This window comes from Thermobia domestica, chromosome 13 (assembly GCF_964235325.1).
Source record: "Thermobia domestica chromosome 13, izTheDome1.hap1.1, whole genome shotgun sequence".
Classification (NCBI taxonomy): Eukaryota; Metazoa; Arthropoda; class Insecta; order Zygentoma; family Lepismatidae; genus Thermobia; species Thermobia domestica.
This window is the reverse complement of record NC_137466.1, coordinates 183,592,335-183,616,672: the sequence shown is the minus strand read 5'-3', so window position 1 is coordinate 183,616,672 and position 24,338 is coordinate 183,592,335. Positions and strand designations below refer to the sequence as shown.

General features: G+C 36.0%; 1 protein-coding gene across 3 annotated transcripts in view; it reads right to left on the bottom strand.

Annotated features, from left to right (window-relative positions):
* Positions 1-3,157: 3,157 nt before the first annotated feature.
* Positions 3,158-24,338, bottom strand: part of LOC145668843 (pancreatic triacylglycerol lipase-like) — a 192,243-nt gene continuing 171,062 nt past the window's right edge. For 2 of the 3 annotated variants that reach the window (XM_081737044.1, XM_081737043.1), the window contains 2 exons: positions 14,272-14,393; positions 3,158-3,645 (listed from right to left, as the gene is read on the bottom strand). In XM_081737044.1, the coding sequence (XP_081593170.1) occupies positions 3,563-3,645; positions 14,272-14,393 (205 nt within the window). In that variant the 3' untranslated portion in view covers positions 3,158-3,562. The remainder of the gene's footprint in view (positions 3,646-14,271; positions 14,394-24,338) is intronic. The other variant, XM_081737041.1, reaches the window with a different exon arrangement.

The window sequence follows — 24,338 nt, the reverse complement described above, 5'->3', positions numbered from 1 at the left end:
AGCAGGGAGAGATATATATAAAAATGATCGAAAATGACCGATATTAGTGTCGAATCCATAGTCTTTGGGGTTATATATACACTATCGTTCAAAATATACACTATCTAAAATGAGAAGCTAGCAGAAAATACCAACACTTTCCGAAACTTTCTGCCATCATGTTACCGTTTGGGGCTTTAAAGATAGCAGAGCTTCGCAAAAGCAATAGTTTAAGTCGATTTTCAAAAGATTGAAGGAAAAGGATTCATCAAGCAAAACAACATAACATTTGTCAAGTATAGAACAAAACAGAAGTCAGGAAGAGAGAAGGATAATTTTTCCTGCATATCACTTGCGACCCTCTTTAAAATACTTTCCTCGGTTCTATGCATCAGTGTTATTAGGGGTAAAGAACATTGTCACATGTCACTTTGAAGAGTTTCAGTGTGATTGGTTAGTTTGGTAGTTACCGGTGCACCACCCTCAGACAATCCTGGATCCAGTCATATATATATATTAAAATGATTGAAAATGATCTATATTAGTGTCGAACACACAGTTTTCGGGATCGCTGACACGAACAGTGACGATTCTGATGCCGTTGAAATCCTCCAATTCAACCTCCATTAGTACACTGAGAAAAAAAAAATGTAGGTGTCGTTCTTTGAAAGGTAGGTTACATGCGTAATTCCTGTAGTTCCTGGATTTTACATACAGCAGACGTATAAGTGAAAACGCATGTTTTATAATACTCTCCGTATAAGTGTTCCATCTATACTTACTTTCCATATGAAACAATGTAGGCGGTCAGGATCTTACATACAAATGGACGTATATAACATATAACTGATGAAGGCAACATAAGTATATGCATGTGATATACAGAAAACTGTTAGATGTTAGACATCCTGCAACGACATGATGTAACATCTAATGGCAGTGCGTATGTAGCATATGGATAACATATGCTCCAAACTGATTTCTGTAGTAAGGAAGAGGATTCTATATATTTGTACAATATACCGCTGTCCAGAGAACGAATTTTTCTGTGTACTCCTGAGAGGGATGGTGACATATAAAAATAATTTAAAATGACCGACATTAGTATTGAATTCATAATTTTTGGGGTCTCTAAGTTGATCGGTTCAAGTTTTGGTGCCCTTCATTGTCCAAAATGAAACGTATTCTTCCCGTGCGAAGAACGGGCATTCTGGTACTAGCCTATACAATATATAAGAATCTTTTTCATTGAAGTTTTGGTTTGGCCAAAACTTAATGTGATATAAGACATTCTTTTAAAAATTGAGATTCTTCTGCTCTGGATAAATGAAGCAAATCTGACCTTTATATGGGCTAACATAATAGCTCGTAATCTCAGATATTTCCGTAGAAGCACCAGGACAAGAGATCTCCCCGCTGCTTTAATGGTTAGAGCGTTCACCTTTGGTGCATGTGGTCTCGAAGTTGATTACCGGTGTGAGAGAAACTTTGGTTTCGATTCTGCCTTAAGCAGGCCCGCAACTAGAAGGAGACCAGGGGGCCTGCCCCCCTAAACTTTTCATGGTCCCTCCAGGCCTCAATACAAAATGCTACTATTAATACAAAAATCACAATTTAGATATTTGTAAGAGAATTTTTAATGACTTGGGCCCCCCTATCTTATTCATGGGCCCCAATCTTCTGTGTCTGGTTGCGGGCCTGGCCTTAAGGGTATAGGCTCATGTCCCACATATCCTCCGCATGCTGAAAAAGAACACTATGCTGAAACAAACAAAGATCATTCCATAACCTTTCGAGGATTTTATATTTTCCACATAGTTCAGATCATGGTAGGTACGTAAAGTACTATTACAGCTTGTCAGAAAGTTCGCAAGCAATCCTTTCACTTTATCACATTACTCACATTCTCTCGCAAATTGATCACTACAACACAATATGACTAGATTATATTATATAAAACTCTAGCCATGCTCAATGGTCGACTCCCTTTTTTTCATTCAAGTGTGACGACAAATATATAAGCGGAATATTTTTGTGAAACTATAGAAAGGAGCTGGGTAAAGATCGGCTTTTTTTTTAGCCTTTGAAAATCATAAAAATATCATAAGTGTTTGTAAAAACCAGTAATCGCATGAATATGAAGTTTAGGCATTAAAAGTTACATGTAGGGCTTATATATGATGCATATGAAAAATATTATAGCAAGCCACATAAAGAACCCAACAAACAAAGCATAGTTGCTTATATGCTGTCAGTTTAGGCATTTTCCGAACCTGCAAGAACAGTTTTAGTATGAAGCGCTTCGTGAACCACTATACACGAACGCTTGTTGATGAGGTTATTAACTGTAGTCTTCACGGAAACAATCGTTCATCTGGAATCAATTAATGATCCAAACAATACTCCACTCTAATCTCTACTAAAATCTCAAGTGGTAGAAATCTAATGTTAACTGAGACCGGAGACCGGTTTCAATGTTAACTGAGAAATATCACACGATACAAACCAAACTCCCTCACGTGGTGTACAGTTGAAGTCGGTACTTGTTTGAACATATAATATTCACTTAAACAAATAACTGACAGTTACAAAGGGGATTTGAAGGTCATAAGGTAGGTAGGAAACCTTGAGTTCCCTGACCACCCTATAGCTACGGGGTTAACAAACTTTGATTTTGAAGTTAACGTTTGTTTTCTTCTTCGAAGTACAAATTTAACCATGGAGGTCATTCTTCCAAGATCAAAATTAGGAGTGATAATGATAGGCAATACCTGAAAGTTAGCATAAATTGATATTGGTTTTATTTTTATCTTTACTCTTTAAATTGTGAGAAATGGCAAAAATTCAGACCTTCACTTGAATACGAAACGAACTATTGGAGATTGGCTAGTCATTATTCTTCGGCCGAGATTGCATAAAGATTCACGACTACCTCCATACACAGAGCTGAAAAGATATCTCCTACAAGTGCGACTACATTAGGTAACGTAGTGACAAGCTCACACTTCTAGCAGTTATCTCGAATGCAAAACAACTTTATTTTACTACACATTCATTTATTTTCATCAAGAATTCAAGATGTAAGAATGTGTAATTATTTCAAATGCTAGGTTCTTCTCTAAATGTGTAAATAAAAGCAAGAAGTTAATTTATGACAATCATACTTTATTTACGCTGCACACTTGTAGTACGCATTTACATATATTTGTAAAGAACGAAAGCTTAAATCAAAGAGCTAGACTAATATGGTACGTATGTATTGTCTCAATTTGCTTTCGTCTTATAATCAGATGTATTTTCATCTGATAATATAAAATTTATTTTTCTGTTATCTGTGAGAATCACACAAATTAGAACAATAATATTCTAATAAAATATTTCTAACGGAAAGTAGGAAAATATGAAAATACTTCTAACTAGATACCTTATACATTTTATTCTTTAAAATGCTTCGAAATAATTAAACAGGCTTATAGAATTACATGAATACTACACACTACGTTCCTTTTATAGTAAATCTTCCAGTATTCTAAGTTTTGTACTAAATTTGGTGTGTAATGCATGATGTCATTGCGCCTCGTCTTCAAATAGGAATAAGTTTGTCGTAAAGAAAACTCAGCTTCCCTAATGCTCTCTCCATGATGTCATCGGTCTCAGGATCGTATCCTGTTAAGAAAAAAATTAGAAAGTCAATTACAAATAGACTATACAAGCTCGTAAACAGCACAGCAAGGGTGGGTTTAAGCTACAGTACAATTAAAATTCTTCGAATTATTCATTACTTTACATTTTTTTAATGATTGAATACATCAGGAAACTATATTTAAAAACTTGTGTACGGGGAAAAACTGGATCAATTAAATCAATTTCTGGAGCCGCTGTGGCTCAGTGGTAGAGCGTTCACATCTGGTGCATGGGATCCTTGGTTCGATCCCAGTTCGCGCCAAGTGAACTTTGTGGTGGGCGAACAACGTGTGCGTTGGTTTTCTCGGGGTTCTCCCGTTTCCTCCCACTTTATTCATTCCAGCATTTCATTTATTTCTCATCATCACCGCCTCCTTCAGACTAGAAGGTATAACTGTGGGATGTAAAACGTAAATATTTCATTTCAATTCATTTTTTCAATTTCCGATTTCTGCAGAAACAGCGCTTGTGCCTTTTTTTTTAACTGTTTTAAAGCGCCGAGAAGATACATCGATGGCACCGAGATGGATATTTTTTCTGATATGTCACGCGTGCTGTTACATTAATGTCAAAATCAATTCACTTTCGGATTTTCAGTCCTTTTTCTGTTGCTAAGTTTCTATTGAATAATTCTAGATTTATAATTTATGACATATGCCGTTTTTTGCAGATGCGAAAACATGCAGATTGAATACAACATTGTTCTTCTTTCTCCGTTATTTAAAGAGTGATTCTGCTATACGGGTAATGTTTCAGAGATCTCTGCACCAGCTCTGATTAGACATATGACTACCAGATAGAAAACTACCTTAACCAAATATGCCTGAACTCGTGAGGTCAGCGCTTATGAGTTCGCAACTCACGCTTTCTCAACTTCATCCTCACGAAGTGAGCGTGAGGTTGAGTGATCACGAATTCCAAATCATGATGTGGCGAAGTCGAGTGAGCTGTGAGCGTGGGGTTGGGTTGACGATGTGAGTGTGATGTGGAAATGATGTGAGTGTGAGGCCGTTTGAGCATGACGTTGAAATGATGTTGTGAACGTGAGGTTGAGTGAGCGTGACGTCGAAATTATGTTGAGAATGTGAGATCTAGTGAGCGTGATGTAGAAAGGATGTGAGGTTGAGTTTGCGTGAGCGTGGAGTAGCAATGATATTGTGGCTCTGCTATATATACACAATGATGTTGTGAGGGTGAAGTGGAAATGATGTGGGCGTGAGTTTGAGTGAGGGTAGTTCAAAGTGGACAGGCACCTTTCCTTCATTCGTGCATGTGTAAGCATCAATAGAAGACAGATACCTCTTTTTTTTTCATGTTTGCCAGCGTAATTTTGTACTCTCAAAAAAATTGGGCCCTCATTCCGAGTGAAACTTTACGAATATGAATTTATAGCTTACTTGGAATGGCTTAGGGATGGTATCGAGACGAGACGAGACGAGACTTTGTACAGTCTCGGTCTCGTCTCGGTTGATAAATAACGGTCTCGGTCTCGGTCTCGTCTCGAGTAAAAAATCACCGTCTCGGTCTCGGTCTCGTCTCGGTCAACAAATGCATGTCTCGATCTCGGTCTCGGTCTCGAGTACCAAGTCTCGGTCTCGTCTCGAAAGTCTCGAAAGTCTCGAAATAAATAGTGTGAAATTAAAATAGTGAAAGTATTATTCTCGTATAGTCTATCGTTTCCGATTATTTTTTCCTTTCACTTTGACTTAGAATTATGGTATGGTGTACCTCTTCATAGTTAATTTGCTAGTGCTAATGCTTTCCATGTGTGTATTCCAGGTTCAATGATCAGTGGGTATATCACCCTAAAACCCTAATAGTAACCCATATTTCACTTTCAGCAATAAACTTTGTCTCATATAGCCTCAGAGCTGCCTATAGAATTAAACTCTATTAAATTAACTGCAGTACTATACAGTAGTTGATTTCCTTCCTTTGAATCAGAATTGTTCAATACCTCCTAACGGATAACACAACACATAGCAGCACAAATGTATTAAATCGTACCGAAATTGAAATTTTACAATTTCTCATTTATTATTTAATACATTCTGCTTTGACTGTCATTTTAAAAACAGAATATAACGTTCATTATCTTAACAAATAGGGTAAGTTATTACTACAATATACGTATTTTGTTTCAAATTGATGAAATGCTTTATTACCGTTTCACATCTCCGTGTTTAATTGACACTTTATAACACGAAGGTCCTGAACTTTATGGTGGGAGCTACTACACTGATCTTTGTTAAGTGAGGTCTCGAGTTGGATCATAAAACAAGTTAGATTCAAAGTCCGATGTTTCGCATAGTTCGCGTCTCATTTTAAGTGCATTCTATTTCTTATACAAGTTTATAAGGTCGTAATGCATTACGTAAGCACATATCCAGTGCCGTAACATAGATTAATCTTATTCCTGAGCTCTCAACAGTGCATATAATCTTTATTCGAGAAAACTAATCGTGCGTTCATTACGTTGAAATTTTATATTGATTGAAAATTACTTGCGAAACTTGAACATACATATCAGATAAGTATATAGGTAATTAGAGTTATCTGTATCTATTTTTTCTCACTCGCCAAAACAAATGATTCTTAACTTTCTAGTTTTCTTTTGTATTAATTTTCGTAGTTTTTTTGCAACATGATGGATTGAATAGTCAAATATATTTTTTTCGCTCTGCGACTTTAATTAAATTTTGGATCCATTTTTACCCTACCTTACCTAGTAAAAGTTATATATGTATCTGAACGTTAGAGGTAGACTATGCTAAGTCACTTTTTGGTTGAAATTGAGTTAACAGTACTTTTTTAATAGACTATGTTCTTTCTAGTGGTAGGTCTTAGTTAAGAAACCGGTTTTTCGCTTCTCTAAAATTATGAAATTATGACTTGGTCCAGATATAATAAAATCATCATCATAATAAACCATTATCAATTCATTGCTGGATGAAGGTCTTTTCAAGTCTTCTCCAACAACTATCTAACTTGGACAATTCTTTTCCAGGTTATTCCTCAGTGGTGCTTGATTTCGTCACACCTTCTTGTATGCGGAGGTTTCCTAGACTGTTTTTGTCTCGTTGTATCCAGTCTAGAATTGTTTTCGCCCGTCGATCATAATTTCTTCTTGCAGCACATCTTCCAGCTCATATTAAATTATTTCATTAGCACCATCAGTATTCATTTCTATATATTTGGGCTTCAAATAGTTCGAATTCGCTACCTTCAGAGTACAGACACACTACTTTTTAATCTTCGGATCTGGCAACACTGACTGAATGATTTAAATCAACACAATGTGAGGACCCCTATTTGGTCTAGCGGCTAGCACCCTTGATTTCGGTTCGCGTGGTCCCAAGTTCGATTTCCGATAGGGGTAAAGTTGAACGACCGAAGTGGTTCGTATTCCACTATAATCATTCGCTCCACGCCTTCTTTAGCCGCCCTAGCATAACTGTGGGACGTTAAACTAAAACAAAACAAAACAAGAATGAACACTGTGTATTACTAACTGTAAGTCCTTGAATAATTGCATATAGCTATATGGTATGGATCGAGTTTGAGGTGGTCGGTGGTCAAACTAAAACAAGTGAAATATAATTAGGGTGTAATTAGAACCTTTAATTAAGCACGGTCTTAATATAAAGTGTACACCAGGCCTAAGGCTTAGGGGGAACAACTAGTGTTACTGAAAATGTATCAGTTACATTTAATTTCAGTTACAATTTGCATTTACATGTATTGCTGGAACGAAGACTTAAAACATTAACATTATAAGTAGCCCAAAGACTATGAAAAACGTCGTCTCTTGAAAGCATTCTTGCACCATAAAACAAATTACGAGTAATTCTAAAATATTTTGCAGTTTATCTACGTTATTTGTGCATATTTAGAATAATATTCAGCAGTATATTTAAGTGGGCAACACTGTTTAAAATAATGTAACTGCGACTTGTTGTAATTAAAACCACCAAAAACTATTGTTGTAATGTTATAGAAGCAAAGGAAAGCAATAATCACTATAAAAATTTAATACAAATACGTCATTTTAAGCACTATAACAATCACTACCAATGTGTTTGGTATCTCTGAAACGATTTGAAATAACAATTGCTGTAAATAGCGTTATAAGCATTTAAGTCTTTTGGAAGCATCTGCATGATGAGACGTGATATGTCAGCGCGTTTTCGAAGTAAAGTCTTTAGAAACATTTAAATTTTCCGTTTCTTGTAACTTTGTTCCTTCATTCATTCGAAATATATTATTCCATGATCATAGTGTTTGACGCTAAGATACAGTTGATGCGCATTGCACCGGCCATGCATTTGAGTTATTAGAGATCTCCAAAATGTTGATGTTAGTGATACTGTGTTGTTCTTTGTTACACTAAATAATGTATGTGCTATTGTGGTTTTGTTAAATAATTAAATTAGAAATATGTAATACTTTACGTAGCGCATTTTGAGAAAATACAACTTTATTTTGCTTTAGCAACATTGCTTGTTTATCTAGTAATGCAGAGTATTTAGAAGAATTTCCTAATTTGGTACAAAATTTCAGCATTTTTAATATATTAGTTATATGTGTTTAATAAATGAATCCAAAATTTAAATGGAAACTCGTCCCATGTTTCCATTTAAAATTTTAAAGTTTGGCACTGGGACCCATTCGGTGTGCCCCACGGAGATATCTCGAAAACGGTTGAACATAAATGAACCGAACAAAAACTCAAATAGGAAATGCCATGGGGCACACCGAATGGTGTTGTCGCGGCGCCTCCCGGGACCGCCCTTCATGGGGTCCCAGGGACAAACTTTAAAATTTTAAATGGAAACATGGGGCGAGTAATACATCGTTCCATAGATCTTTAAAAAGTAAAAAGCGTTGTGGCAAAAGATTTTTCATATCGGTCACCGTATTCAAGATGGCCGCCATGGTGCCTGTATCTGATAAAACGCCCAGTACCACTAGACCCTTATATGAAAATAGTTGGAGATAAATGAACAGAATAAAACTCTTATAGGAAAGCACAGAGGGTATTTATCATTCCACGGCTCGAGTATAATGCAAAGGAGAAAAAGATTATTGAAATATAATTGACATGATGCAAAGAAGGAAATGATAGAAAATTATATTTCCGATCTCTGTCCGTAACTAGGTGAAGTGGGAATGAATGGTAAAATCTCAAATGAGAATCTCACTTTTATTTGCAATAGATATGGTTTGTCTGAAACACTTATGTGCACAAATGACTGGTACTATAATGAATAAAAATAAAGTGAAATAAGGTGAATAAGAATAAGGTGAAATTCAAGTTTAACAACATTTTGCCCGCCCCTTCGTCCCTGATAATTTAACGCAATGCGTGCAAGATTTTTGGGACATATCTGCATCAGTATGTACCGTTTCGTTACAAAGGATCACAACTGAAATTACCGTTGAAAGTTATTCGGAATGTAACTGTGGACATCTCAGTGAAACTCATATTCTATCACATGCAAGAAGACATAGAAGGAAAAGAAGCAAACCAATATCATGCAGACGACTGTTGAACAAAACCAACGTTTGTAAACATTGTTCTAAAATTGCATTGTTCGACAAATTTGTTTCGCATTTCAGTTTATTCATTTTTGCATCAAACTATTGCCTGCAATCAAAATGGAAGATACCATTTAACAAGAATTTTACATACTTTATCCCATTACAGAGACATTTATCTCTTATAAAAACACATTTCAAATAACTTTGTTTCGTAGATACAATTTGCAAAAACTAAGGCTCTGATTTGCAATTTCACCGATCCTTCCCGCTTCACTCACTTACGGAGTGAGGTTAGGATAAATTTCTAAAAGTTAGATTTCTTCTAATCATCTTTTCGACTGTTGCAACATTCCCGACCTATAGAATGATAAATACCTCTGTGATTTCCTATTCGAATATTTGTTCTGGTGTTTTCATATTAGTGATCCTGGACGTTTTATCTTATGCAGGTACCATGTCTTGGTAGTCATTTTGAAAACATCGAACAATCTTTTGCAACAGCACTCTTTAGTTTTTAAAGATATATCGAACGAGATATCACTCACCCCATGTTTCCATTTACAATTTTGAAGTTGCGCCCTGGGCCCCCATGAAGGATGGCCCTGGAAACCTCCGCGACAATATCAATCGATGTGCCACATGACATTTTCTATTTAAGTTTTTGTTCGGTTTATTTATGTTCAACCGTTTTCATATTAGTGGTACTGCACGTTTTACTGTATCTGATAGAGGCAACATGTCTTGGCGGCCATTTTGAATACAGTGCCCGATATGAAAGATCTTTCGCCACAACGATTTTTAGTTTTTAAACATCTATCGAACGAGGTACCACTCACCCCTTGCTTCCATTTAAAATTAAAGTTGGGTCCCGGGAACCTATGCAGGACTGCCCTGGGGGGCACCGCGACCCTATATATATATATATATATATATATATATATATATATATATATATATATAGAGAGAGAGAGAGAGAGAGAGAGAGAGAATTCTATTTGCATCAGCAGTGAATTTTGTTTCGGGGGAGGCTTGAGGAACGACTAAGAAACATTTGCGTTGTACGTGCAATGCAAAAAATGATCACAAATTTATTTCGGGAGGGGTTTGAGCCCGATAACCAACCCCTAAATACGCCACTGTACATCAGTCAACCGTTCTCATATTATCTAACACAGCAACGAAATAAATTTTGAGCGAAGGCAATTTTAGTATCTATCAATATCAATAATCGAGACGAGACCGAGACTTTCGAGACTGACCTAAGTCTCGTCTCGGTCTCGTCTCGATTTATAGAGGTCTGTCTCGGTCTCGGTCTCGTCTCGGTATTTAAAAGTCCGTCTCGGTCTCGGTCTCGTCTCGGTATATAAAAGTCCGTCTCGGTCTCGGTCTCGTCTCGATAATTCGAGACGAGACCGAGACGAGACCGAGACTAGTCTCGGTCTCGATACCATCCCTAGAATGGCTGTTTGTTTGTCTGTTGAAGTTTAGTGTCCTTTTCCATAACCGAAGCTATATAAGGCGTGTATCTATAGTTTAAGATAGAACACAAACAACTATAATGCGTTCAAAGTTTTAAGATCTTCCACCTAAAATCGAACCCGGAAGCACATGTACTAGCAAAGGCGTACGCGCTAGCTACTAGACCAACAGGGAAGGCAGTTAGAATGTATGTCGTTATGTAACTTGTGAACGACGAAAACGCGCTAATTGATAGAAAAATATTTTTTCTTTTCTTTCTTTTTCTCTTTTTGTGATTGTTGTAAATAAAAGACTCAATGTTCTAATAACTTTGTAGTTTTAAATCGGAAATTTATTTGCACAGTTCAACATCTGATAACATACATAGAGATATCTATTAGCGTGATTGCTTATTATTCTCATTAGTCTGATGGACATAATGAAGGCATTTACCGCTTATTATTTGGACTAATACTTTTAAAGCAGCAAGTTTACATCCAACACCGTAGGAAGCGACTTCTATTAACGTCAGGAAAACAACCAATAGTGCAAATAACAACTTTTATTAGCGTGAATGTTTATTATTAGGATTAGCGTGACACACAGACTGATACCGATGGGCCCAGACTTTTGACACACCCTGTATATAAAGGGCCTTCCGAGCATAAGAGAATATAGTCCAATTATCAAAGTTTGTGCAGAACATTTAAGTACATGAAAAAGTTAACACTGTACTTTACATTACATGAGTTATTTACAATGTGGACAAGCTGAAAACAAAAGAGCGACGAAAGATTATTTGAAAGGTTTTCGAAGGTGAAAGAAAGAAAGAAAGACATTTCGCATGTTCGCTGCATTGAGGATAAAAATAACGAAGCTTTGACAAGTAAGAAGATAAAGAAGTGGTAAAGAAAGTATTTCTAGAAACTCTTCAATGAAGGAAACCCGAGAATGGCTTGCGGCAATCTTACCCACGATTCAAGTAATTGTAGTGGAAGAGGAAAATGAAACGGAAAAGACGAAAAGTGATAAATCCCCAGGACCGGATAACATCTCTATCGAAGCATGAAAAAAATAGGTAAAGGAGTGCAGTCGTTTGCTATACTTTTTTCAATAAAGGACAAGCAGCTATTTTGTATCGGTCTTTAGAGACAAAATAAATGTCCAAGAATGTGGCAACTATATGGGGAGAAAACTCACTAGCCATGAAAACGAAACTCTGAAAGAGAGCTACTGAAAAATGATTAAGGGAAGACACCAAAATAAGATAAAACTAATTTTATTTCAAACCAGGGCAGCCGACAATGCATACATATTTGCACTTAGGATGCTAATGAAAAGTACATAGAATACCAGAAGGACTTTCATATGATTTTCATTGACTCAAAGAAACCATAAGATAGAGTGCTACGAGATCTTATTTCGTGGGCTCTGGAGAAGAAGTGTGTTCCGATCACATATGTCTGTATAATTCAAAATATGTAATGTTATAATGGATGTAGGAGTGCGTGTGGAATAACAGAAGAGTTCACAATTAAAGTGATATTTCATCGGAGATGTAGTATTAATCCATACATTTTTGCAGTTGTGGACAAGCTTACAAAGGATATTTAAGAGTTACCATCTTGGAATATACTACTTGCGGACGACATCGTGTTGATGAGTGAGACCGGGCAGCACTACAAGAGAAATTAGATGCCCGGAGAGAAGCATTGGAGAACACTATCAATTAGTAAAACCAAGACAGAATATTTACATTGTCCTTTCAGGAAAAATGTAATCGAGAATACAAGAATACGACTGGACGAAGAAGAGGCGTTACTGACTAAGAAGTCCAAGTAGTTGGAATCAATACTGCAGGAAAGTGCAGTAAAATGCAAGAATAAATGAAGATGTAAGCAACAGAATTAGCAGCGTTTAGATAAAATGGAAAGAAGCTGCAGAAGTGTTGTGTAACCGTAGGATACCAATACACCTTAAAGGAAAACTTTACAAAACAGTAGTGAAACCTGCCTTATTATACGGGGCGGAATGTTGGATGACGAAGGAGAGAGAACGAACAGAAGTTACATGTCGCTAAGATGAAGATATTGCGCTGGATATGTTGAGTGATGCGGAAGGCCAAAATTAGGAATGAACTGATCCAAGGAACTGTAAAGTTGAGGCCAGTAGTAGAAAAACTACAAGAAAGTATCCTTCAATGGTTTGGCCACGTAAGAACATCTTTGAAATACATTGCTCGCCGAGTGAATGCTTTGGAACTGAATGGAAAAGGAGGTTGGCCAAAGAAGAAGTAGATTGATTATATGAAGGAAGATACGGGCGCACTGTGGTGTCTCAGTAGATATGATGTAAGATAGAAAAACGTGGAGGGCAGCTATCCGTAAAGCTGACCTTGGTAACTGGGAAAAACGTTTTAAAGAGGAAAAATATTTACAATATTTGGACAGTTATCTTTTATCTGAAAGGAACTTCAGACCTTAAAGATGAGGTACTACTGTATATGCTAAATGGCCAAAAGGTGAACTTCATTCCTTTATGCACTGAGTGCGCATTACTTCAAGAACAGAAACATTGCATTTTCACAAACACCGTTACAATTATCTCCGGCTTCCCCCATTTCCTCCCACTTTCTCATTACACTATTTTCATTCGTCTCAATTATTATCGTCTCCTTAGCCTCGAAGCATAATCGTTGAAAGTTAAATTTAAAATATATACTTTTCCTTCTCTAGTAATTTAACTGTAAAACTTATGATCCTTCTAAATTTACGGTGAAATTAAAACCAGAGATTATTATTGAAAAATAACGGAGTTCTGTAGAACTATAATTAATATCTGTAATTGACCGGATTACAGAATAAAAATTATTCATTGATAACTTTAAATCTAGTTTATTAATGCTTCACAAAAATTGCTAATAGACAGAAGAAAAGCTACATAGCGTGGAAGGAATGCTGAGGAAACAGCTAATTAGCAAGAGCTTAAGCATGAGAGTGCTGACATCGCAAGACAAATGTACAAGAAAGATCAAAGTACGCTTTCCACCAGGAGAGAAAAGAAATATTGTGCTAAGCACAGCAAAACCCAATGACCTAAAGACAACTTTGAGAGTGAAAGAAATTACAAAACTGAAAAAAAAAAAAAAGTTTTCTTGGGAGATATGGGCGAAAAACATCGAGAGCAAGGGAAAGGGGTTCAAGGGGTTGCTGGCTGACAATCTAACAAAGGCGTCTCTGGCGGGGAGACGAGGGGGACGGGTCCCCCTAATATTTTGAAGTACAAAATATTCAATATTTTATTCTAATTTAATTTATTTACTAACGACAGAATATCATATAAGTAATAATAATAATATTTATTTGAAATATATTATTCAGGCTGTGAAACGATTGTAATCGAGTTCTTGATATGCCTTAGGGGTCCGTGAAGGTAAGCAGAAAGGTAACAAATGGAATCGAAGTTAATAAATAGATTGGGCTAGGTAGTACCATTTAAATCACTTTCTTTGATGTCCCCCCCAAATTTTACATGCAAGAGACGCCAGTGCCTTCTAACTCCGTTCAAGAGACTTTGATATTAAAACTAAAAGATATAAGTTAAACTTACTACAAAATGGAGGTCTTCTATTGGTTGACGCATAAAACCGTCCTCTGGCTGGTATATAGGGCGTTTCCAAACCGAGTTTCTGACATCTCTTTGGTGTACACTTCTCAATCGTTATAAGATTACTGGAAAGAAAAAGCATAATATTGTAAATATAAACACCGTGTGTATATATAAGATTTGTTTAAAAAAAGTAATTTCTCATATTCAATATAGTACCAAATTGCATTTCATTTCTTGTTAAAAACAATAATTATTACAATCAGTCCTCGATTTACGTACACTGAGAAAAAAATGTATGTGGCGTAAGTAAAATCGTGTGTTACATTTGTAAATCCTGTAGTTTTTTTTTCACTTAACGTACAGCAAACGTATAACTGAAAACGCATGTTATATAATACTTTCTGTATAAGTGTGCCATCTGTACGAAACCATATAGGCGGTCAGGATCTCACATACAAATGGACGTATATAAAATATAGCTGACGCAGGAAACATACATATATGTATGCAATATAAGGATATCAGATATCCTGCAACGGCATGATATAACATCTAAGGACAGTGCCTATGTAGCATACGGATAATGTACAAGGTTTTCATAAAGTATGGACGGATTTAATTCGCTTATAATTTACATAAAAATGCTCATGTTGAAATCAAATAAAGTGCAAACGGTAGCGGAAGGATTAAATTTTTACCTGTAATCTGCACCAGCTCAGTTCATTCACCGCCACACCTCCAACTGGGCGCCACTAGGAATCGACTTCTGTGGGCTGTTGATGATGCTTTCCCTTACACTGCTCACTGTTGCAGGCGATGTTGGCGGCCTCCCACTTCGAGGACGGTCCGGAACGCTTCCTGTCTCCAAGAACTTAGCATGCCACTTTCGGATTTCACTCTCATTCGGTGCCGGCTTTTTGAACTCTTTGGTGAACTTTCGACACACCAGAATTGGTGATTTTAGCTCTGCATACCATAGAACACATTGCGCTTTCTCTTTCACCGACGCCATTTGATACGGTAACAGTGTTGCCAACTAAAAATTTAATCCTTCCGCTACCGTTTGCACTTTATTTGATTTCATTATGAGCATTTTTATGAAAATTATAAGCAAATTAAATCCGTCCAGACTTTATGAAAACCCTGTATGCTCCGTACTGATTTCTATAGTAAGCAAGAGGATACCGTATATTTGTATCCTCGTCGCCATAAGTGCCTTTACATCGCAGTGACGGGTATGTGACCGCGCAGTACTCCAAGGAAGGGATGGTTGTATAAGAATTTGTGATTAATTTTGAAGAGTTTTTATTTTGACTAGGGAATTAACATAGGTGAAGGGAGTGAAGACACAGATTTGAAGCATCAGTTCACTGTTATTGAAGCATCAGTGCACGAAAAGATTCGTATTCTCAGTTTTTCTATTTATTGTTTTATATGTTAAGTTAAACACCACAATATGTATCACTGATATCGCAGATCGTATTATTTTTTAAAATCGTGTTTGTAACCTATTGTCAAAACATTCATCTCCAGACATGATGTAGAGAGAAGAGAAAGAGATACGACATCTGTAATATATGTATATGTGATTCACTAAGTAACTGTAGAAATTAGTTAAAGGACAGATAAGAGAGCGAAAAGGAGCTCTAGAAGTCTGAACTTTTTAGAAACGTCCTAGATAGGTGAAAATATAGTTAAAAATTGCAAAAGGTATCATGTAAATTACCTCTCTTTTCTTATATTCTAGTATACTTTTTCTTTCACATCCAAACATCTCTATTCAGAATTACGAGATAAAGGTGGAGAGAGAAACATTCCCATTTCAAGAATTATATCAGGAAGAAAATCTTTTGACTTAGACTAGATTCGAACTCGCAACCCTTGAATCCATGGCTCAGCGCTCTACCGATTGAGCTATAGTGCGTCCAGTAAGAGAATGTCTCTGACAGCTCGCAGTGACATTGCCACAACTCGCGTGTCAAGGTTGTTTTCGGTGCAACTGTAGTGGCAATTTAATTAATGGTATAAGACAAAGTGATCGTGGTTGGTAAAGCTGGTATCAAAGTAGGGGCTACAATGTCCCACCGCATGTGGTAAGAAACGTCAGAGACCATCTCTTGTTGGCCGTGCTATAACAACTACTGTTGGAAAAGCCAGATTTCTACAACTACCGGTTGCTGAATGGTGTGTATTAACCAAGTTTGCCGAGATAATTGCTTCATATAGCTATAATAATAATAATAATAATAATAATAATAATAATAATAATAATAATAATAATAATAATAATAATAATAATAATAATAAAGTAGAAGAAGAACAGAATCTAAAAAGTCACATATGTTAAAAGTTTGACGTGCAGAGTAAGTCCTAATATGAGATTTTATTAATTATATATAATAAATGTAAGCGTGGTTTATTCGTGTGTGCTACTCAAACTGCGCAACTCACTACCTAGTCCCATAAGGGTTGTACGCTTATGGTACAGTAGCCTTGCGTCCTCCAACCGTGAAGAATGTTTCTGTTTGAACCTATGCGTGTCCTAAGAATATAGAATTCAGCGTGTCTTTCAGCTACTACTCTATACAAGACGTGCATCTACGACTTAACGTGGAACCCGAACCACACGACTCCTGACGGGAATCGAAACCCGTATCACCTCTAGTTCTATCATGGGAGACACAGGAACATGTAAAAATAATCGAAAATTTCTTCTATCTTTCTGATAAAGAAAACAAAGTTGATACCAGATATAAATAACGAAAGAACATATGAATTTAAATGTAAAATTTGAGTCCAAAATACCCACTTATAAACAACTGCTGAATTTTAGAAAATAAAGACATGTAAATTGAAGTTATGTGATTAACTTGGAGCTTCAAAAACCAACACCCAGAAACCCCCGTGTCAAGTCTAACTGATGCAAATTTTTTTATTGCATAACTTGCTTTCGGCTAGGCGGGGAGTCCGCCCCCAGACGCTTGCATTTGCTCTTTCTCCGACCTCTCACTTCTCATATCCCTAAGACCTCTGATCTTAAGTGGTTTCGAGATATGGCTATCTTATTGTAACAATTTCAACTCTCAACTTTGACTTCCTGCTGTTTTTCTTCTAACCGTAATATAAAAAAACGCTGAAATACATCTTTAATCAAGATGTTTCTACTCTTAAGGGATTTTGGAATATGGCCATTCTATTTTACCAATTACAATTTAAACCTTTTTTTTTTCTAAGGAAAAATGAAAAAACGTAGAAACATGTCTTTAATTGTTTTACTTGCAAAACCTAAACACCAATTTTCATTCCCGGCGGGAGCTCATGTATTTCGAATTCCACGTTAATCAGTAGGTTAACGTTTCATATAGCTTCGCTACTGAATGGGACGTTAAACTCAAAATCAACTCAACCAATTTTCATGTCAATAACCTTAACGATTTTCGAGTTATGACCATCCAATTATAACAATTGTAACTTTACCCTATTTTCTTCCTTTCTAGGGCAAATATCATAAAAACGCTTACATACATATCTAATTATTTTAAATGAGAAGTCCATATACCAAATTTCATGTCGATAACTCTCAAAGATTCCAAGGTATGGGCATTTTAAGATAATTGCCACTCCTCTTTCTCCCTTTTCCCTTCAAATTTCCAAATATTCTTCTTTTAGTGGAACCTTACATTACAAATCATATGCCCTTTCTAAACTTCAAGTTTCTAGCTTAAGCGGTTTGGCTGATCAATCAGCCAGCCAGAACTTGTTAGTTTATATAGAAAGATACATAAGCAAATTAATGACAAAAATATTACTACAAAAGCAATATAGCAAAGAACTCATATACTGTGTTAAAATATGTAGATATTCATTAATTTGGTAAAATTCATAAAACTAAGGGCACAAGCTTAGCGTGCGCGCGTTTGGCGTGGGAGACCCAGGTTCGATTCCCGATGGGAGCTCATGTGATTCGGATTCCACGTTAACCAGTAGGTCTACATATCATATAGCCTCGCTGCTGAACGGGATGTTAAACTCAAAATCAGCTCAGCTCTCCTAAGGGCATAAGCAGCGTGGACCTACGGCTTTTTGGGTCCAACCACAGATGACAAAATTACACCCCTATTGCTTTACAATTGCTGTAAATCTCCCTGCTTTGGAAATGAACGGAACTTGACATTCGCTTCACCAACTTTTCTATTTCGTGTGTTCATTTTAAAGCCGTACACAGCACATGAGGGCATTGCTAAAGTTTTCAAAGTCAATGTAAGAAATACAGATGAGTTCTATTTACACAACGTGTACAGTAGAAAATATTCAATAATATTCCACAAAGAAAATTTCATACACAACAGTGTGTAAGAAATTCATCAAATGTTTAAAAATCAAAGAAAACGTACCAATTTTCACAAAATTAAATCCCCACGTTAAGCGGGTTTGCATATCCAGGCTCCTAACTATGAAAACATTTACGCTCAGTCCAACCTCAATCATTTCACGAATTCAACCTGTTTTACGTATGTTATTAGGACATAATATCGATTTGATTTATTCTAAAAACACTTTTATACATTGCAAGAGCTGTAACGTCCAAATATTTACTGAGAACTCATAGTCGTATCGGAATAAACAAAAGCGAGCATGGAACAGTAAACTGCTATAACAAAAGGCAAAAGAAGATGAGCAAAGGCATACAAAACGGTCGAGTGGTTTGGGTCGATACACTATCAATCACATGCTTGTGTGTTCAAACCCGGTAGCAAGTTGTTTCTTTTTTAAGTGTCTTCCTATTTTCATCCGGAGGCTGAAAATATTTCTTTGAGTAACTCATTCAAAACTTCTTTTGTTTCAAATTCGATTAGAACGGAACATTATATGAATTGCGAATCTTAAATCCATAGCTAAAAAAATGAAGTATACTCGCTACTCTATTATCCTCTGATTTGTAACGAAAAACTATTTATAAACAGTGGTGACTTCAGAAAATTATCCTCGGGGGGAATTTCAATATGCGGGTGGAGGGCAAACATTGGTAGTCCACATTGAGCACGATCGAATATATGGTCCTGAAGGCAGAAATTTCTTAGCTCGAGAGGGGTCTCAAATTCTCCCTCAGATCACGTCCTGAAAGCATCATTGCTTAAAAGCTTTTCGTAACAAATATAATATTACACTTGTTTCTCGTTCTACATTTAGAATTGGTAAAATCATAACTTATAGAGGATTATAATAAAAGTATAAAAACTACAATACCAATCATGTATAAATTATCTTGTAAGTTACCAACTTTGGGTCAGATTAAAACTCAAATATTTGTTTTCGGATTGCACTTAGAAGTAAGGCCTCTCTATATAATCCTGATTGGAAAGCCATGTTTAACACTAATTAATTAATCAATATTTATACGAATATTTTTTTTATTTTACTATTTTTACTATTCAATATTATATACACTTCATTTCCAAAATCAAAATCTCGAAAATGTATATTGCACGAGTGCAGACTCGCAAATAAATGATTATTTATCATATATATTGGTCTCTATTCGAAATTCTATTTAATCGAATCCGACAAGAACGCAGACAGAAACAGGTGAAAAAAAAGAGAGAAAAAGGCGTTGTAGCCGGCGTGGACTCGAAGTAAGTTCGAATGGTGCTTTACAAGCCGAGCGCCTTAGACCACTTTTTTTTTATTTTTATTTTTTTTTTTTTGACCACTCGGCCATGGTAACAACTAGTGATTGTAGCAAAGGCTTCGAGTAGTAGTTCTTATTACAGAATAACATTTTCTATTGCCTAAAATTTAAACCTAATTTACTTTGATATAATATATCTATTAATTTGTTACATGAACACGTTTTCGTTACTTTGATGAATGATGTATGTTGTTGATATAGATTCTATTACACGTTCTTTCGTAAATATTATAGAAAGTTTCAGGGTTATTTATGATCTTTCATGGAAATTGACTGGCGCATGCGCAGTACACAGACAGTTCAATTGGAAGGTGAAGAAGGAAACGCTAACACACTGTTAGAATATTTCCCTCGCAAGCAGTAGTTCCCAACCGGAGGACGGCAGGACGCGCTTCGTCCTCCTGGGGTGGCGTGAAGAGTTTACGAAGTCCCTTCGTTGTCTTATATTTCTTGAATGATTATACACAATATCCAGTCACATCTTCTACACATTTGGAAGTGATAAATCGTAGTATAAATAAACCGTCCTCCACACACAGTGATTGTTGCTTTTCCAAGATTATAAACTGAAACACTTTTTATTTCAATAGAATAGAAAAGTTTCAATGGGAGGGGTTACAACCCCCTCAACCCCCTGGGTCTTCGATATGTCACCGCCTAAACTGTAACTTTCAAGTTAGGACCGAAAAATTGAGACATGTGACCTACTAAATATATTTTATTTCATTATACATTTCCATAAATAAAATATCCACAATTACAATGACAGTAAATGCTAAGTAATTATTGTAAATCTTTGTACTTTCATTTTCCCTCTTTCTTCTCAATTGAGCTCGAAAAATGTAAAAATGGGAGGTTAAGAACTTAAAATATTACGTATATTTTAGCGTATTACGGAATTATATTTAATAGAATCCGGCAAGATCACAAACAGAAAAGTTAAGAAGAGGTAAAACCAAATTGTACTGTGGTGGGATTCGAACTACTCTTGAATGGTCCCTCAGAATCTCTAGCCGAATGCCTTAGTTCACTCGGCTAATGTGACAAGTTAAAAATATAGTAAGCGCGTTTCATGTTCAATCTTTTGTTACAGTATGAAATTTATTTTGTATTCTCTGAAGTTTAAGCCTATTTTGGCCTGATGTAATAGTCTGTTGAAATTGTTTTATGTTTACGGTATTCTTTACTTTGACGAATGATGTTGTTAATATAGGTTCTATTGCGTATTCGTTCATAAATATTACAGAAATTGTCAGAATTATTTATGATCTTTCATGAAAATTGACTGGTGCCTGCGCAGTAGAAGCAGAAAGATGCACTTTACCGACATTTGTCATACACGCCAGAACGCAAATTTCTAACAGGTTCTCAAAATGCCTCGTTCTAAAGGTTGTGGAGAACTGTCTGTTGCTCTGAGAGGAGAAATCATAGGCCGAGCAAAAATGGAACAAACTGTGCCTCAGATTGCTAGAGATCTGGGATGTGACAAGAAAACGGTCAAGAAATGGGTTCAGCGACATGAAGGAGGTGGTGAACGGTTCAGGTCTCGGTCAAGAAGTGGAAGGCCAAAAGTGACAACTGCAGCTCAAGATCAAGCTTTAGTTACAGAAGTAATCAACAGACCTCTACGCCACACGTCAATCCTCTTACACAAAGCCAGAGAATATAATTGTTCTCACAAAACAATAAGGAGAAGATTATTGGGGGCTGGTCTACACTGATCAAGACCCGCTAGGAAGACTCTTCTGACTCACAAGGCCAGACGAATGGAATGGGCACAGAATAATATAACCCAACCTCAGTCATATTGGAACTTAGTCATCTGGACCGACGAGAAGGTTTTCAAGTCTAACCAACAAGGCAGAGTTATATTGTATAGACCGCGCGGAACCAGGTATGCTGAACAAAATATTATCAGAACTTCTTGTTCAGAACGAATATCAGCACACTTTTGGGGATACATGACGGCTGCTGGTCCTGGAGATTTGGTTGCGGTGCCTGAGAGAATGAACAGCAGTGTTTACATTAATATCCTCGAAAATACGTTGTTACCGTTCTTAGAAAGAAACTTCCCCGAACAGGAAGAATATATATTTATGCATGACAACAGTACTGTTCACACTTCCCGGCAAACACGAGAGTGGCTAAGTGAACATCCAGAGATAATTTCTATTGAGTGGCCCCCTCTATCCCCAGATTTGAACCCAATTGAACATCTGTGTTCCTACATGGTGCAAGAATGGAAAGAGAGACGTGAAGACAGAGACCAAACGTTTCTTCAAAATCATGTTATGGAACTGTGGCAACATTTTCGTGACACACCGTCGTATTGCTCGAGACTTGTATCTAGTATCCCCTCCAGACTTCAAGAAGTTACTGAGTCTGGAGGTGACTACACGAAGTACTAGTGTGTTATTTTTTGTGTAAAAATTTATTTAAGTTTCATTTATTTATTATATTTTTTCAAGAGCAATACTTTCGTTTTTCATTCTTTTCCTTTGCTTGTTTACTTATTAGTTCGTTTTTTTAAAGGAAGAGTAGTATTTGTGAATTTACTTTGAACGTTTCTACGAATACATTTACTTTTTTTTTCTTACTCCATATCATGCCCAATATTGCTTTCATTTCAGTTAATTAATAACTTTATTTCACATCTCAAATAAAAGTATTATTGTCTTTTTAACGATATTTTTCCTTTTGATTGTGTAATTTCTAGTTTCATTGAATTATCTCAATTCGAATGAATAAGTCACATTTTGTTTATTGTCCCTTCCTTAGCTAAGTTCGAATTCGAGAACAATGTTGTGTAATATACGTTCTTTATTCTTCATATTGTGCAGTAATGACAATATTAATTATTTTTCATGAGTCCAGTTGATTAGTAAGAACTTGGACAAACATTAACCTGGTGATTCTTTACGCAATGACAAGCGTAAAATACATTTTAGCTGTTCTTTATACTTCACAGCGATGAAACATTCTAACAGTGTGTTAGCGTTTCCTTCTTCACCTTCCAATTGAACTGTCTGTGTACTGCGCATGCGCCAGTCAATTTCCATGAAAGATCATAAATAACCCTGAAACTTTCTATAATATTTACGAAAGAACGTGTAATAGAATCTATATCAACAACATACATCAATCATCAAAGTAACGAAAACGTGTTCATGTAACAAATTAATAGATATATTATATCAAAGTAAATTAGGTTTAAATTTTAGACAATAGAAAATGTTATTCTGTAATAAGAACTACTACTCGAAGCCTTTGCTACAATCACTAGTTGTTACCATGGCCGAGTGGTCTAAGGCGCTCGGCTTGTAAAGCACCATTCGAACTTACTTCGAGTCCACGCCGGCTACAACGCCTTTTTCTCTCTTTTTTTCACCTGTTTCTGTCTGTGTTCTTGTCGGATTCGATTAAATAGAATTTCGAATAGAGACCAATATATATGATAAATAATCATTTATTTGCGAGTCTGCACTCGTGCAATATACATTTTCGAGATTTTGATTTTGGAAATGAAGTGTATATAATATTGAATAGTAAAAATAGTAAAATAAAAAAAATATTCGTATAAATATTGATTAATTAATTAGTGTTAAACATGGCTTTCCAATCAGGATTATATAGAGAGGCCTTACTTCTAAGTGCAATCCGAAAACAAATATTTGAGTTTTAATCTGACCCAAAGTTGGTAACTTACAAGATAATTTATACATGATTGGTATTGTAGTTTTTATACTTTTATTATAATCCTCTATAAGTTATGATTTTACCAATTCTAAATGTAGAACGAGAAACAAGTGTAATATTATATTTGTTACGAAAAGCTTTTAAGCAATGATGCTTTCAGGACGTGATCTGAGGGAGAATTTGAGACCCCTCTCGAGCTAAGAAATTTCTGCCTTCAGGACCATATATTCGATCGTGCTCAATGTGGACTACCAATGTTTGCCCTCCACCCGCATATTGAAATTCCCCCCGAGGATAATTTTCTGAAGTCACCACTGTTTATAAATAGTTTTTCGTTACAAATCAGAGGATAATAGAGTAGCGAGTATACTTCATTTTTTTAGCTATGGATTTAAGATTCGCAATTCATATAATGTTCCGTTCTAATCGAATTTGAAACAAAAGAAGTTTTGAATGAGTTACTCAAAGAAATATTTTCAGCCTCCGGATGAAAATAGGAAGACACTTAAAAAAGAAACAACTTGCTACCGGGTTTGAACACACAAACGGGTCTAGGAAAATTCGGTGTAGGAAAATTCGGTGTAAGAAAATTCGGTGTAAGAAAACTCGGTGTAGGAAAATTCGGTGTACAGAAAATTCGGTGTACGGAAAACTCGGTGTGGGGAAATTTTGGTGTACGGTA